The sequence below is a fragment of the Emydura macquarii genome, unplaced genomic scaffold (assembly GCF_026122565.2).
Source record: "Emydura macquarii macquarii isolate MOO-44397 ecotype Brisbane River unplaced genomic scaffold, CSIRO-AGI_Emac_v2 contig_1348, whole genome shotgun sequence".
Taxonomy (NCBI): domain Eukaryota; kingdom Metazoa; phylum Chordata; order Testudines; family Chelidae; genus Emydura; species Emydura macquarii.
Window position 1 is genome coordinate 11,352,277 of NW_027131485.1, and position 13,865 is coordinate 11,366,141.

The 13,865-nt window shown below is 48.2% G+C and overlaps 1 protein-coding gene across 1 annotated transcript in view; it reads right to left on the bottom strand.

Annotated features, from left to right (window-relative positions):
* Window positions 1-236: 236 nt before the first annotated feature.
* Window positions 237-13,865, bottom strand: part of NAA60 (N-alpha-acetyltransferase 60, NatF catalytic subunit) — a 29,851-nt gene continuing 16,222 nt past the window's right edge. Inside the window, exons 3-7 of the mRNA XM_067551150.1 lie at window positions 10,004-10,133; window positions 8,185-8,281; window positions 7,303-7,537; window positions 5,651-5,837; window positions 237-4,980 (exon numbers count right to left, since the gene is read on the bottom strand). Coding sequence (XP_067407251.1) covers window positions 5,681-5,837; window positions 7,303-7,537; window positions 8,185-8,281; window positions 10,004-10,133 — 619 coding nt within the window. The 3' untranslated portion in view covers window positions 237-4,980; window positions 5,651-5,680. The remainder of the gene's footprint in view (window positions 4,981-5,650; window positions 5,838-7,302; window positions 7,538-8,184; window positions 8,282-10,003; window positions 10,134-13,865) is intronic.

Consider the following 13,865-nt stretch of genomic DNA (forward strand, 5'->3'; position numbering starts at 1 on the left):
AATTACTTAGTGATGGGGTCACCTCAGCCCCTCACCCATAGTCCCTGCTAGGAGTGGCAGGGTGAAACCTTGGCTGGGAGGATGGGCCAGCTGTCTCTCCCACAGCTCCAAGCAGAATAGCTGCTTTTTGCCTCCACAGCACCCATGTTTATGGAGCATGCCGCTGGGTGGTGGCCGGTGGCAGTAGCAGCAGCTTGAATGCAGGCGTGGGGTTAAAAACAAGCAGGAGAATCACAAAAGAAAAAATCCTTTTAATTGAAGACATTTAGAGAGACGGGCTGTTGGGCAGCTATATGCTCTTCAATAAATAAGAGGGTACAGGGGGGTGTGAGGGGTGATGGATGGTTGACACACCTTTGCAACAAGGGCAGAATTTATGAAGGGGGCATAGCTGGTAGGACAAGTTGCTCGTCCCCTGTGGACCCACTCCACTGCTGTAGCATTGGGGGGTTAGAATATGCAGCAGGCATGGATACAAAACAGTTGTAAAAGTTCAAACCCAGGGAAGAAATACAGATTCCTTATTGCACAGCCATTTCAGAGAGACATTAAAAAGTGCAAGGAAAACAAACCCAATGCATACCGAAGCAGCTGTAGCGACTAAATAAATCCTCAAGCACACTTAAACCCACATTTAAAAAAAAAAAAAAAAAAAAGCTACATAAGAAAAAAAGTTTACTGAAAATTAGGTTGAGACGCCTTGAGAGATACCACAGCCTCTCTGAGGCTGAATCTGTCTGAAGCCACTAGATCAAGGGTCATTTACATTGGTATAGTCACTGTCCTCTGTAAATAACACACCACAGCCATAATACTGCAGTGTACAAAACATGATTGAAAACTCAAACACAGCATCTGGCTAACTCTGCTTGGGCCGGGCTTGAGCAGGTGCTCCTATAATTCATTTCACATCTAGAAGCCTCCATACAGCTTAACTAGGAACAGTTTCAATTGGCAAATCCTTCCAGCCATTCTGGCAGAGGCTATGGACAAAGCAAAGATTGTCAAGGTCTGCTCTGCCTGGGAAGATCTCACCGGCACAGAGGGGACAGCTCAGTGCTTTTTCCATCAGGGAAGAACCAACAGGCCCCATCTAAAAGCACTGAGAATAAAGCCATCCATTACATAGATTATGAATAGTGAGGACTCCCCAGGAAGGGTCTGTAACGGAGTTCTAACCAATCAGATTCTGTGTCTGAGTGTCCTTGTGGCATCACGCGACTGAAGGATTGTTGGTGATCTTACTAGCAGCTAGTGTATATTTTAAGAGAACCTGTTTCTCTGTGGCATATGCTAGTGCAGGAGCTACACTCCCCTCAACCTCCTTACGGTTCCTATGTGTGTATAAGAGCAGGCTGACACAGCCAGGTGGCCCTGCACTTCATTAAAAATACAATACTAGGACATGTGCGTTGGGACAGGGCAAGGGGGTGAATATGGAAGGTTCCACACGATAGCTTCTCACCCAGAAAAGCCCATCAGTCCTAAGATATCCAGGTTTCCTCCACCTCCTGATCACAGAAGCTAGAGAGATTCCACTCAGGCCCAACCAGGAGCCATACAAGTCTCATAGCAATCAGCAGGAGGCTGCATTTCACCCTCTCCTAACTGCACAGAGAGCAGGCTCAGTCTATTACAGAGTTCTCCAGTCTCCTTGCTCTCTTAGCCCCAATGCAACCGACAGCATCGATCCAACAGGGGAAGCAGGATGGCATTTCTTGGCATGAATAGCAGGTGGGCACTGAGGGGAAAGGAAATCCCAGGCTTCTATAGGTTAGGCAGAGCCTGGAGACCTCGACTGGGCAGGATCTGATGGAGACTCTCCTGCCCTTTAGCACAGGGATGTGCCCGTAACATCTCATGGGGCCCAGAAGCTGAGTATAATGAATACTGGGACCACTCCTCTCTGTGATCAGTGCTGTGGACAACTGCTTTTGGCTCCCCCTAATGCACATCAGCAACAAAACCGGGCCACTACTCCTGGTTAGGTTCCAGCCCAGCGCCGCAGAACACAGCAAACAGAATAGCCAGCATGTGCACTGGTTAGTAACCACCTCTCCCTCAATAGTGTTCAGAGGGCTAGAACTTTACACTGATCAAAATTTGCTAAAAGTTTCCCTTGGATGATTAGGAAACAATTCTTCCTTCCCACAACCCAAACACAGAGCACACTGCTATCAGTGCCAGGCAGCCGTGCCAGGGAAACGAGAAAAACAAGGAGATGGAAGAACAAGTCTGATGTGTGTTGGCCAGTCCCCAGGAAACAGGCTTGGCTCAGAGCAGCCCTTTTAAAAGCCTACATCTAAGCTACTTAACGGTCCCCTCCTGACCAGCTACCAGATTGAGGATATTTCAGCATCACGAGGAGAGGCCTGTCATCTTGGCCAGGCTGCTGGGGTAGAGTGGCCCTAGCTAGAGAACAGGGAGTACATGTACATTTGCAGAGAACCCACTCTTCCCTGGGAGGCAACTTCTGTGCAAGAGAAGGTCGCCCCAGCTGAAAGACCTGACAGAAATAAAGTACAGGCACAAAACTAAGCAGAGCAATAGAGGGAGAGGGGGGGCTGATCCTCAGTCTGGGTGGGTGAAGGTCATGCCATTGCAGAGCCTGAAGAGATCACTGGGTGACACTGTCTAGATCTCCCCCCCACTGAGAATGGGGGAATAGTTTCCCCCACACAACTCTGGGCACAGCCCATGCTGGTCAGTCACAGCTCTCTCTCAGGCAGGTGCTCTGCCTCCCTCACTATACTGAATAAGACACACAGCAAAGGCTGCATGGTCCCAACACCACCCCTCCCCCAGTTTCCCCTAGAGGCTCCCTCCCTTCAGTGAATCATTAGCTTCCTTCAGCCCACACAAAGTGAAGAGCCCATTCTGAAGCTCAGCCATCTCCCCACTGCAGAGCAGCAGTCTGTACGTCTGCACCAGCTCTCCAGCAGGGAAATCCCAGCTATTCCTACCCACTATCATTCTAGTGCTTTGACTGACAAACCGTCTCCTTTGTGATTAAACCATCTATTCCAGCAACAGAACAAATGAAGCCGAGGACCCTGCTGAGCTGAGAAATGAACAGCACCCTCAACAATGGTTCCCGCTGCCGCCTCAAGGCAAGATACACAGCAGCATCCCAGGGCCTGAGTGAAAAAGCTTCCTGGGCTTGGCTCCACATGAAATGGGGCAGGGTTACAAAGCACAAGCTGGACTGGAAGCAGACATTCTGGGTTAAAAGGGGGATCGCCAAGACTGCCCTTGGTCTGGGATGCTGGCAGTGCCAGGCAGAAGCCTGTGACAAGGCAGGAAGCTATTCCCACCCTCCTTAGGTATCAGCTGGCATGGTAATAGCGAGGAGATGATAATCCTCTAGTTACACTCTGACTTGTGTTGAAGTGACACCTGGAGGCTGATTCTTCCATCAGACTGAAGTTACTTTAAGAGGCCAACTTTGTGCTGTAAGACCCTGACGTTCCCAGTCTCCACAGTAACTTTCTAGGGCCACAATTTTAGCACCGTGCTGCCTGCCAGCAGCAGGAGACAACACACCAGCGTTAGTTTAAGATTTCCTCTGCCAACTCCCAGTTTCAAAGTGGGCACAAGATCGTGTGGATGGGGATGCAGTGCAGAGAGAAGGCACAGATTCTGCCAGGGGAAGAAAGGGCGTGGGTCCAGTTGCTGGAAGGAGGCCAGGCATTTACCCACACTATATGCTTTGCACAGTCCTAGAGGCTCCCTCTAGCTGAGCCAGGGGACAGCACTATTCCAACGTCATGCTAGCAATCAGGTGCTCTTCCTGTGGCTTTGGGGTCTTTTCGCACATGAATGCAATACGTGGGGAGGGTCTGGGACCTTCGGCCCATTGGGAAAGCCAGTGTCTGGTAAGCTCCACATGAGGAGACTTGTGTTCTGCACAAGATCTTTGTTTGCACAATACAAGTATTTCACTGTTGACACAGCCACATTGCAGCCTCCATTGGGATGTCGATACCAGATGCCTGCCATGGCCCCAGCGAGGCTGCCCATCAGCGCACCCCCCACATGCACCTTTCAGAGCCTGCAGCTTCTACAAACACAAGTAGGGCACCAGCTCATTGTCTTCAAAAGCAGCAACCTGTGCACAGATCTTGTCCCTAAACATCCTGCAGGTTAACTCCGGTTCCACAGGCGATACAGTGTGAGGGAACGGAGGTGGCTCACTCTCTCCTCCAGGGCTCCAACCACAGGAATACATCTCCCCCATCCTATCCTGGTGAGCTGTAGCTCAGACTCAAGGCAGAAGGATCTACACAGTGTATCTATATTTCACTATGAAACAACTATTTCATCCCTGTCTTCTACTTTAGCGCATCATGAATCAGATGCTTCTTTTTAAGTCATGGCATGGTGACTATCCCTGGGCATCTCAGCAGCAGTTTCCTTCCTGTGAGTGGGAAGGAGTGTTACCAGCAGCAACAGACTCATCAGCAGGACCATGGGAGCACAAGAGATGCGCGCCCCATTCCCACCTGCGCTTGGACCGAGAGGACACGGCTGACCTACTTCTAGCCACAGCACTGGCCCTCCGCTGTATTGTGGGCTCTAACCAGGTTGGTCAGTGCATGTTCCATCGTTAGACTGCATCCTTATGCATCTCGCACACAACTACGTGCATCTATGTAAGAACTGGCCGGAGGTGAGGGGAGAGGCAGGGGAGGGGATGTGTAATATGCACACAGAGCTGTAATAGGAAGGGCCACTTGCCCACAGCACAGTGATACCCTTTAAAAGAGAGCAATGGCTGTCGATCTTCACAGGATTCCCTGGGACTTTTGGCCGAGAGGATGGCAAATCAGGGCTGCAGCAAGTCAAGAATAGGGTCTGCCAAATCTCAGTCAATCCATGGATGAGGGGTCAATTGTAAGAGGCTGGGTTGTTGAAGGGAAGCCAGAATCAGTGGAATCAGTGCAGAGCCAGATGATTCAGGAGATAAAAGGAAGAATGATCCTATTAAAGACAAGAAAACAGCTGTCTGAAAACCATGGAAGGGCTGAATACTTCTACACAGAGGGACAGGACAGACGGTGTGCTTTACAATGCCCTACCCGTAAGAGCTTATAGTCCAAGTCACTTGGACCTTGCACATCTGATCCAGTGGGAGTTGAATGGGTAGTTTACTACTCTGATTTCCAGACCCTGCAGGACTGGGGGGGAGGGGACATTCTCAAATGCTCAGGGCCCACCTCAGCTGCTCTAAAAGATCAAGGAAAGGGGTCACCTACAGCAGTGGGAGGTTGCTTTTAACAACATTCTTGGGGCTCAAATTAATTATATCATTAATTCTGGGGGGTGTGCGCACATATGCGCCTTAAGACAATGGGCATTCTGCCATCAACTGTAGCAGGAGTAAAACCAGCAACAAAAGAGGCAAGATGAAATAGCTATCAGTGTTCAGCAACACACAGAGGGAGCCCGGAGTGCGGCTCACACAGAAGTTTGGCTCCAGCCGTTTCCAAGAGGCTGAATTGCACACTGAGCTGCATAGTCTATGTCGCAGAGGCCCTTGCTTTAGCATCCTGCCTCTCTTGCCCCAGGTGTACAGTGGGGCTGTTATGCCACTGGCTTGTTGCACTGCAGGGCTCCAGAGAGAAGGTAAACACCACTCACAGCTGCCTACCTCTCGCTTTTCTGACATCTTTTGACTGGGTCACGTGGCCCGGCTGTATTCAATGCCACTCTTTGCGGAAATGCCAGACCATGGCAGCAGGCTGCGGAGGAGGCTCTGGGCTTGGCGGTAGATCCTGTGAGGAATCGAACATGGGCTCAGGCCGGCAAGCGTTGAGCCAATGTGCTGTAGGTAGTCAGTGGGCCTCAGTTAAGGACAACAGAACATTGTACTGGACAACATTAGGTAATGAGAGCAGCACTGACCAGTTACCTGTCCTGCATATCGAACTAACTGCCCAGTTACAAAAACCAGGCGGGACTGCACAGTAAGAAAAGCAGGACATACTGGGAACATTCTGTGCTTTAGCTGAATACCCACTAGTGTCCCTTTCACTCCACAGCAATCCGGCTGCAGAGACATTTCGATTGCTCAGATACAGCTTTACACAGTTACCATTAAGGGGTCAGGGAGAAGGGACTTCTTTAAGCTCACTGACTGACCTGAAGCATAACATAATTTAGTTTGGCATCTCTGTAAAATCTGTACCCACCCTGCCTCCCTGAGGAGTCAATCCTTAGGGCTGTTCAGAAGGGTGGAATAAGTTACCCTACTGACTAGCGTGCCTCCAGCTGCATTTGGAGCCCATCATGCCATTAGCATTGAGAAGGTTCCACTCTGCATGACTTACAACGGTTAACAAGTTTCTGATCTACCCAACAAAAGGGGCAGACGCTGCCTGTCTTCTTTGGATAGGAGGAGAAAAGTCCACTAGCCCATCATCTCCAAGACCGGCCTTCAAGTCCCCAATTCTGTCAGAAGTGAAACAGTTTGGAAAGCACCTGGTCAAAGCCACCACACAGTGGAGAAGTTTCTGCTCAAGCTTGAAGCCAAGACTGGATCGGAAGATGATGCTGTAGGTTAGGATTAAGGCTTTGGCTACTAAGTGTTGCTAGCACAGCAGGTAGGAGGGTGGGTGGGTGTGGGGGTGTGTGGAGGGGCAGGAAAATGACACCCTCTAGCCAGCACAGCAATGCTGGCAAATCCCCCAGTGTAGACAAATTATGCTGACTGAAGGGTGCTTCTGTCAGCATAGCTAAGGTTGGTCGGGGAGGTGCTACAGCTATGCTGGCAGAACAACTGTCAGTTTATGCTCCATCCCCACTAGGGGACCCTGCTGGCACAGTTATGCCAGCAAAGCATTTGTAGTGTACACAAATCCTAACATACAGGGACAGTGTCGTGTGAGGAGCACAGGACTGGAATAGCAGGGGGAAGAGCTGCAGGTCTTGGCTAAAGTGCCTTCAGCAGAGCTGTGCTGAGGAAGTTTTGCACAGTGCCCATCCATACCACACCTAGTCTTAGCCAAACACTCTCATTAGCAGCAGTCACGCAACTCAGACAAGACATATACTCCTACCCCACAAGGGACATGTACTGTTCTACTGAATGGATCCCACAGGACTTGAAGTTGGGCATGAATATGCTAGACACAATCCAAATCTCCTTTGGAAAGTAAGGAATCCAGTTCAGTGAAGGCCATCGCTAAATTGGGATCAGTCTCCAAATGCAAACAGATTTGCTTTGCAGGATGTGTTTTACCCCAAATACCACGTGTCTGGTTATCTCATTCCACAGCTAATCAAACCCAAGGCAAAGGATATAAGATTGTCCAAGGAGGATGTCCACCATTGATGTATAGAACGTAGGTAAACCCGTCTTTGAGGACCCCTCTGATGGAATAATAATAGGGCAGGTAGTGGTGCTGTTTAAAGTCTCTATTTTCATAGAAGTTAATTGCCGTATTGTTGGTGGTGAGGACATGTAAGTAGATGGCTTTACAGTGGTCTTGGGCAGTTGTTGATATGTGATCCTTCAAGCTTTCAAGTAAGAGGGAACCTATCAAAGGAAGGAAGAGCAGCATTACACAGAGCAGCAGCCCTCTCATTTGGTTAGTGAAAGTTCTAACACTAAAACCTATGCAAACAGGTAACTATATACACAACTATAACATGCTGAGACAACTTGTTGGAATCTATTTGTCTTGCTTTAGCAACTGTCATGGGCGGTAAGAAGGAACTGAGGAGTGTTAGAGCAGCTCCCCCCTTTATACCAGCACGCAGGAGTGAGTGGCAACAGGGGGAGCTCGAGCTGCCCCAACGGGTACTGCTGAGGGAAAGTTTCCAAAAGCTGTGCACAGGGCACGCATAACACCAAGAGTGGCATGCACATGTACAAATCACTTGAAGTGTGTTTTATCTGGCCTTGAAGCATATATCCTGCCACATCAAAGGGGTAAGACATTTTCTACTTTAAGATTTTCCCATGGCAGTGAAATTGTTGTGCTGTAAGCTGGGGTTCAAACTGATCACTGCACTCCTCTGATGGACATATTCTGATCCACATCATTATGCTATTTCTCAAATCCCCCTTGTTCTCTCACCCATAGAGCTACCCTTAAACATGAGTTAGTAGGGGGTAAATAAACCACACAATGGATTGATGCTAAGCAACAGACGCAGAAAAGTTATTTAGAATGTTCTTACCTATTCCATGTTTTCTAAATTCTTTCACCACTCCTAGACTTAAAATGTAAGCAACTTGAGTATCAACAGGAAAATTGGAAGCTAGGATATCTCCATCCTGAGTAGACATGACAAAACATTTAGTGGGATACATGCGTGAACCTCTGTATAGCATAGTGTATTATGTCAAAGCAAAGCAAGCGCCTATTGACAATACTTTTCTTATCCCAGCTGCCTTTATGGAGCTATTGGAAATAAAGAGATAAACACAGTCCCCTAAATGGAGGAAAAGAGGAGAATCTGTTTGGGCTGAGGGAGGAGTTGCTATTTTCATATTTCCTTCCAGTCTGGGGGATAGCAAAAGTAATCAGTTCCCTTCATGTCTCACATAATTAACTGTTAATTAAATGCATTGGTTTAATGTTCAGTGAAAGGTGTTAACATGGCATTGGGGGGATTCCATGTTTGAGCGTCCAGATCAAATGTCAGCAGTTTACTAGCTAGAATTTGCTTTTTTCTGCCAACCCTGCATAAGAACAGCCACACTGGGTCAGACCAATGGTCCATCTAGCCCAGTATCCTGTCTTCTGACAGCGGTGACCCATGCCCTGTCATCCACTCCCAGCTTCTGCAAATGGCTGAGTCAAGATGGGATCCTCTTTCTTATACATAAACTGTAATACATGTTCTACAGGCCACGTTATGCCCTCAGCAACATCACAGCCTTCAATGGGATTTGCACAGGTGTAACCAAGTGGAGCTTAGTAAAACGAACTGCTGGTCGTGCACAATAAAAGGTCTTGAAAAATTTAGCTGACATCTCCTAACCCAAGGACTAAGCCAGCCAGGACAGGAAACAACCAGGGCCACCATATGCTCCTAGATATTTTGAAGGATAAGAATAGCTGTGCACTGGGTTACTGTGTTATATTTAGTTATAACATACCGTCAATCAACTTTATGTAAAGCCTTAAAATCCCCTACACTCATTGCCAGCTCCCTTGATTTTGTTTGATCTTTTCCTTCCCAATTTCTCCTCTACAATAGATTCTGGTGTATCCATGGTCTTCAGTGTCTGTCCTTTTTCCCCTCTCCTCCTAAGCTCTCTTTCCCTTCCTCAACTGCTCTCTCTGTCTCTTCTCACTAGCACCAGAGCTCTCTGCAGATCTAGGAAAATAGCACTGCACTGGTTACACCTGATTCACGTTTGGAAAGTTGACTGTTTCATTAAAAGAGGAAAGCTTAGGTTCTGCAGGAATTAAACACTCGTGACAGGTGCCCTTTGACTAAAAATAGTAAAGACCCAGTTTAGACAACAGCATGAACATATATGATGCTGAATACACACAGGGAGCAGGACAAGAAGGGGCCTTTAAAGGACCCTTTTTAGAGGAGATGTGCTCTTAACACAAAGGTCATGAGGTGTAAAACAGAAGGTTTACACAGCAACACCACTGTGCTCATACCACACATCCTGGTTATGTTCAGATAAACGTTTTAGGGCCTCATCCTGCACAGTTACAAGAACCTCCTGCAAGGGGATAAGCCCCCTCAACTGCCAATGGCTTATAGCAGAAGCAGCACTGCAGTAAAGTCTCCTATTTCCAAGAGTCCATTACTGTCACAAACGGTGTACAGCAGAACATGAGAAAGTGCAATTACAGATAAAGTGCACTTGCCAACTGTCTCTTGATATCTCATTAGCACTTTTTTTTCCCCCGAAGTTAAAAGTCTCTGCATTCTTCGTCTTTTGACTGCTCACAAGTAGCCAAGCAAGGCAAGAAATAAGTCCCATTGGGGGGATGTGCGCACAACTCATCTTAGACTATGGCTTGCCTACCTCTTTATGCACTTTTGTTCTGCTCTTTATCTCAGCTACTATCATTCCCACGATGGTGCCTCTGTAAGTGGCTCCAAGGGAAAAGAACTTCTTGTTGGAAGTGATGTCCTGATACCATGAATCAGGGTACCTGGGAAGAAAAGAAACACAATAGCCAGGAATGCTTTGGGAACACAGCATTTCAAACGGGGCCATGAGTCTACAACAGTCAGGAATCTGGTAGGATTACAGCACAAGTTGTGCCAGAATAAGACTTCAGTGGGAGTCCTGCAGTAAGCACTCAGACTGCAGGCAGAGGTGTTGACAGTCTAGTAGGCAGCACGCTTGTAGAAGAGTCAGTAGATCTCCAAGCTAGGAAGCTTTGCCGCTGGAGGGAGTCTCTTTTGGATGGAGTTAAAACTAAGTCCTACACATATAACCATTAAAGATCCCACGGCACTTTTTAATAAGGGTGTCTGGACCACATCCCAGCTTGGCTAATTTCATTCTATACTACCAGTAACCTATCTGACAAGGATTTCATCGTTTCTTGTGGAAACATGACTTCCCCCCCCACCCCACGCCAAGTATTCTCTTAATGAAAAAAGGAGCAGCCTCCTCCAAGATTTCCCCCCTTTATTATGAAGTTCATTGTAAGATGCACACAGTTCATTCTGTGAGGGCTTTGGGATTCTTTAGGATGTGATGCTGAAGAAATATAAGAGTTTATCTGCTCCTGCTGTTTATTCTCTCAAGTCCTTCTGAATACTGATGGCCCACTGGCAGGGCTGTGTAGACGAGGCAGGACTAGACTGGCAGTTGGGGAAGATCAGGACTGAGGATATGTCTACACTGCAGAGTGAAGTCGATTTAATTTCAGTTGCCTTTCACCTGCTGAATTTACGAAGTCGGAGGCGCGTGATCACACCACATGCATTGCGTCAGGAGTTTGTGTTTCTATCAGCTGTGCTTGCATCGATAATCAGAGTAGTGCACCATGGATAGCTATCCCACAGTGCCTTTTGGGAAGGTTGTTTTCTTCCTATGATGTAACGTGCTCCCCCCGTCCAAAACAAAGAGACGAATGTTTTTTCGCACCATTTTTCCAAACCCATCTCTTCCGCGCGCATGCCACTGCCGGAGAGGCATGGAGCCCGCTCAGCTGTGCACAATCACTGTGAGCATCACAAACACCTCACGACTTATCCTGCAGTATTTTCAAGGCCAAGACAGGAGCTGCAGTGCAGAAAATTGCCATGTTACTGAAGCTGCCCTGCCATAAGCCATAGAGCGAAACAATTCCTGTTGCGTGACAGTCTGCAGCAAATATCTTCTGTGGGTGGAGTGCCGGTTCTGGGCCCAGGAAACAAGCACAGACTGGTGGGATCGCATCGTTATGAAGATGTGGGATGATGAGCAGTGGCTGCAGAACTTTCGTATGCGAAAGGCCACTTTCACTGAACTTTGCGCAGCGCTGTCCCCAGCCCTGAAACGCATGAATACTTGCTTGAGACCTTCTCTGACAGCGGAGAAGCAAGTGGCCATCGCTCTGTGTAAGCTAGCAACCCCAGACTGCTACTGGTCAGTCGGGAATCAATTTGGAGTCAGTAAATCCACCGTGGGAGCTGCTGTAATGCAAGTGTGCCAGGTCATTAATAGACTTTTGCTAAGAGTGGTGACTTTGGGAAACGTGAAGGACATAGTGGTTGGGTTTGCCACAATGGGGTTCCCAAACTGTGGCGGGGCAATAGATGGCATTCATATCCTTATCTTAGCACTGGACCACCTTGCCACAGAGTACATAAACTGAAAGGGATATTTCTCAATGGTGTTGCAGGCCCTTGATGATCACAAGGGACGTTTTACCGACATCAATGTGGGGTGGTCTGGAAAGGTGCATGATGCATGCATCTTTAGGAACTCAGATCTGTTAAAAAAGATGCAGGTGGGCACTTTCTTCCCTGATCAAAAAATAAATATTGGCGATGTTGAAATGCCAATAGTGATCCTGGGGGATCCTGCCTACCTCTTGCTCCCCTGGCTAGTGAAGCCCTGCACCAGGCATCTGGACAACGAGAAGGAGCGTTTCAATAATACACTTAGAAAGTACAGAATGGTGGTGGAATGTGCATTTAGCTGCTTAAAGGCAATATGGCACAGTTTGCTCATTAGGTTAGGTCTCCGTGAACGCAACATTCCCACTGTTATCTCTGCCAGCTGTGTGCTCCATAATGTGTGTGAAACAAGTGGGAAAAGTTCCCACAGGGTTGGGTCGGGGAGGCTGAACAGCTGGCTGCAAATTTTGAGCAGCCAGATTCCATTACTACACTGAGAGCCAACCGTGGAGTGCTGCGCCACAGGGAAGCATTGAAAACCCATTTTTGCAATGAACCGCAGTAATGTACGTCTCAGTGCTGTGCCTTCCCTTCCCATCTCCCACCCTCACACCATCGGTCCCCTCCCCACCGACAATCCCCACGCTCTCAATGAATAAAGAGTAATGTTTTGTAAAAGCAGTACAGTTTTATTGGTGACCCATTACAGTGGGGGGAAGGAAAATAATTTAACATTCTCATAAGGCTGCTTGGGCATCCAGAGCAAAGTGTGACTGTGCAAACAACAAAGCACACACATTCCCAGTTCTTAAAGAGACAGTCACCTCTTTCTGCTCCCCTCCACTAGCATGGAGTGGAGCACATACTGCACCCTGCTCAACCTCCTCCAAGAGTGCTTGGGGGTGGGGGCTGGTACGGAACAGCTTGTTTGAGTGTTTTGGAGGGGCTGCAGAGGGAGTCTGTCCTGCTGCTGCTCTTCCTGGAGCTCTACTAGACGCTTCAGCATGTCAGACTGAACCCTCATAATACGCAACATCCGCTGTTGCATTGCACGCTCCTGCGCTGATTTTTGGTTTTCCACGTCCATGTTTAGTTTCTCTGACAATGATATCCTCCAGGCTCTGAGCTCTGTGTCAGCAGCCACGGAGGCGTTCATTAGTTCATTGAACACGTCATCTGGAGGGGATTTTTCCCCACTTTCTAATGTGGGAAAGGTGCTCTGCAGGTATAGAAGCTGGGGTGAAGGCCGAGGTGTCCACTGTAAGGCAAGCAAAGCGGAAAGTTGCCATTGTTAGCTGACCCCATGGACAAAAAGAAATGTTACAATGTAACAAGAACTCCCTTTCATATTCACAAGGCAAAGACAGACCCACAAACCAATCACTACCTATTACACAGGTCGGAGTGGCGTTCCAGCCATGGTAAATAAGGGGCCCCTTTCATCCATTATAGGAAAGTCTCTGTAGCACTAAATTCCCCAATCCACACTTAACCGAGGAGAAGGATCATTGGGCTCCCCTTTACTATCCCAAAGACCGGTTTGGGAGGAGGTGGTCCAAAGGGATTGGAGGAGGGTGTGGGTGAAGTGTAGCTGGAAAAAAACACTGGGGCGCCCATTCCCGGACCCCACGCCAACAGCATCATGGCTTGGAATGGTCTGTGTTGGGGCCCACGACACTGTCCACGGCAGGGGAATAACACGCAGTGACTATATTGGTCAGGTAGTGTAAACTTGCACCATCTTCCCTAGGTGACCATGTGTGATATCAGTCCCCTGAGGGTAGCACAGGCGGAAAGGGAAGATTTGTTGCATGCATTGGGGTACGGGCCTGGCCCTTATGCTGCTATGCTGTGTTCCGCACTGATGCCTGCTCATTTAATAGCAGAGAGGCAGGGGAAAATGTCCTACTGTGCGGAAGAAATAAGACTGCCCTCCCCAGAAACCTTCTGCAAAGGATTGCAGAGTATGTACACAAAAGTTTCCTGGAGATATCCATGGAGGATTCTTGGAGCATCTCTGTGCACATAAATAGTCTGTTCCAGGGGTA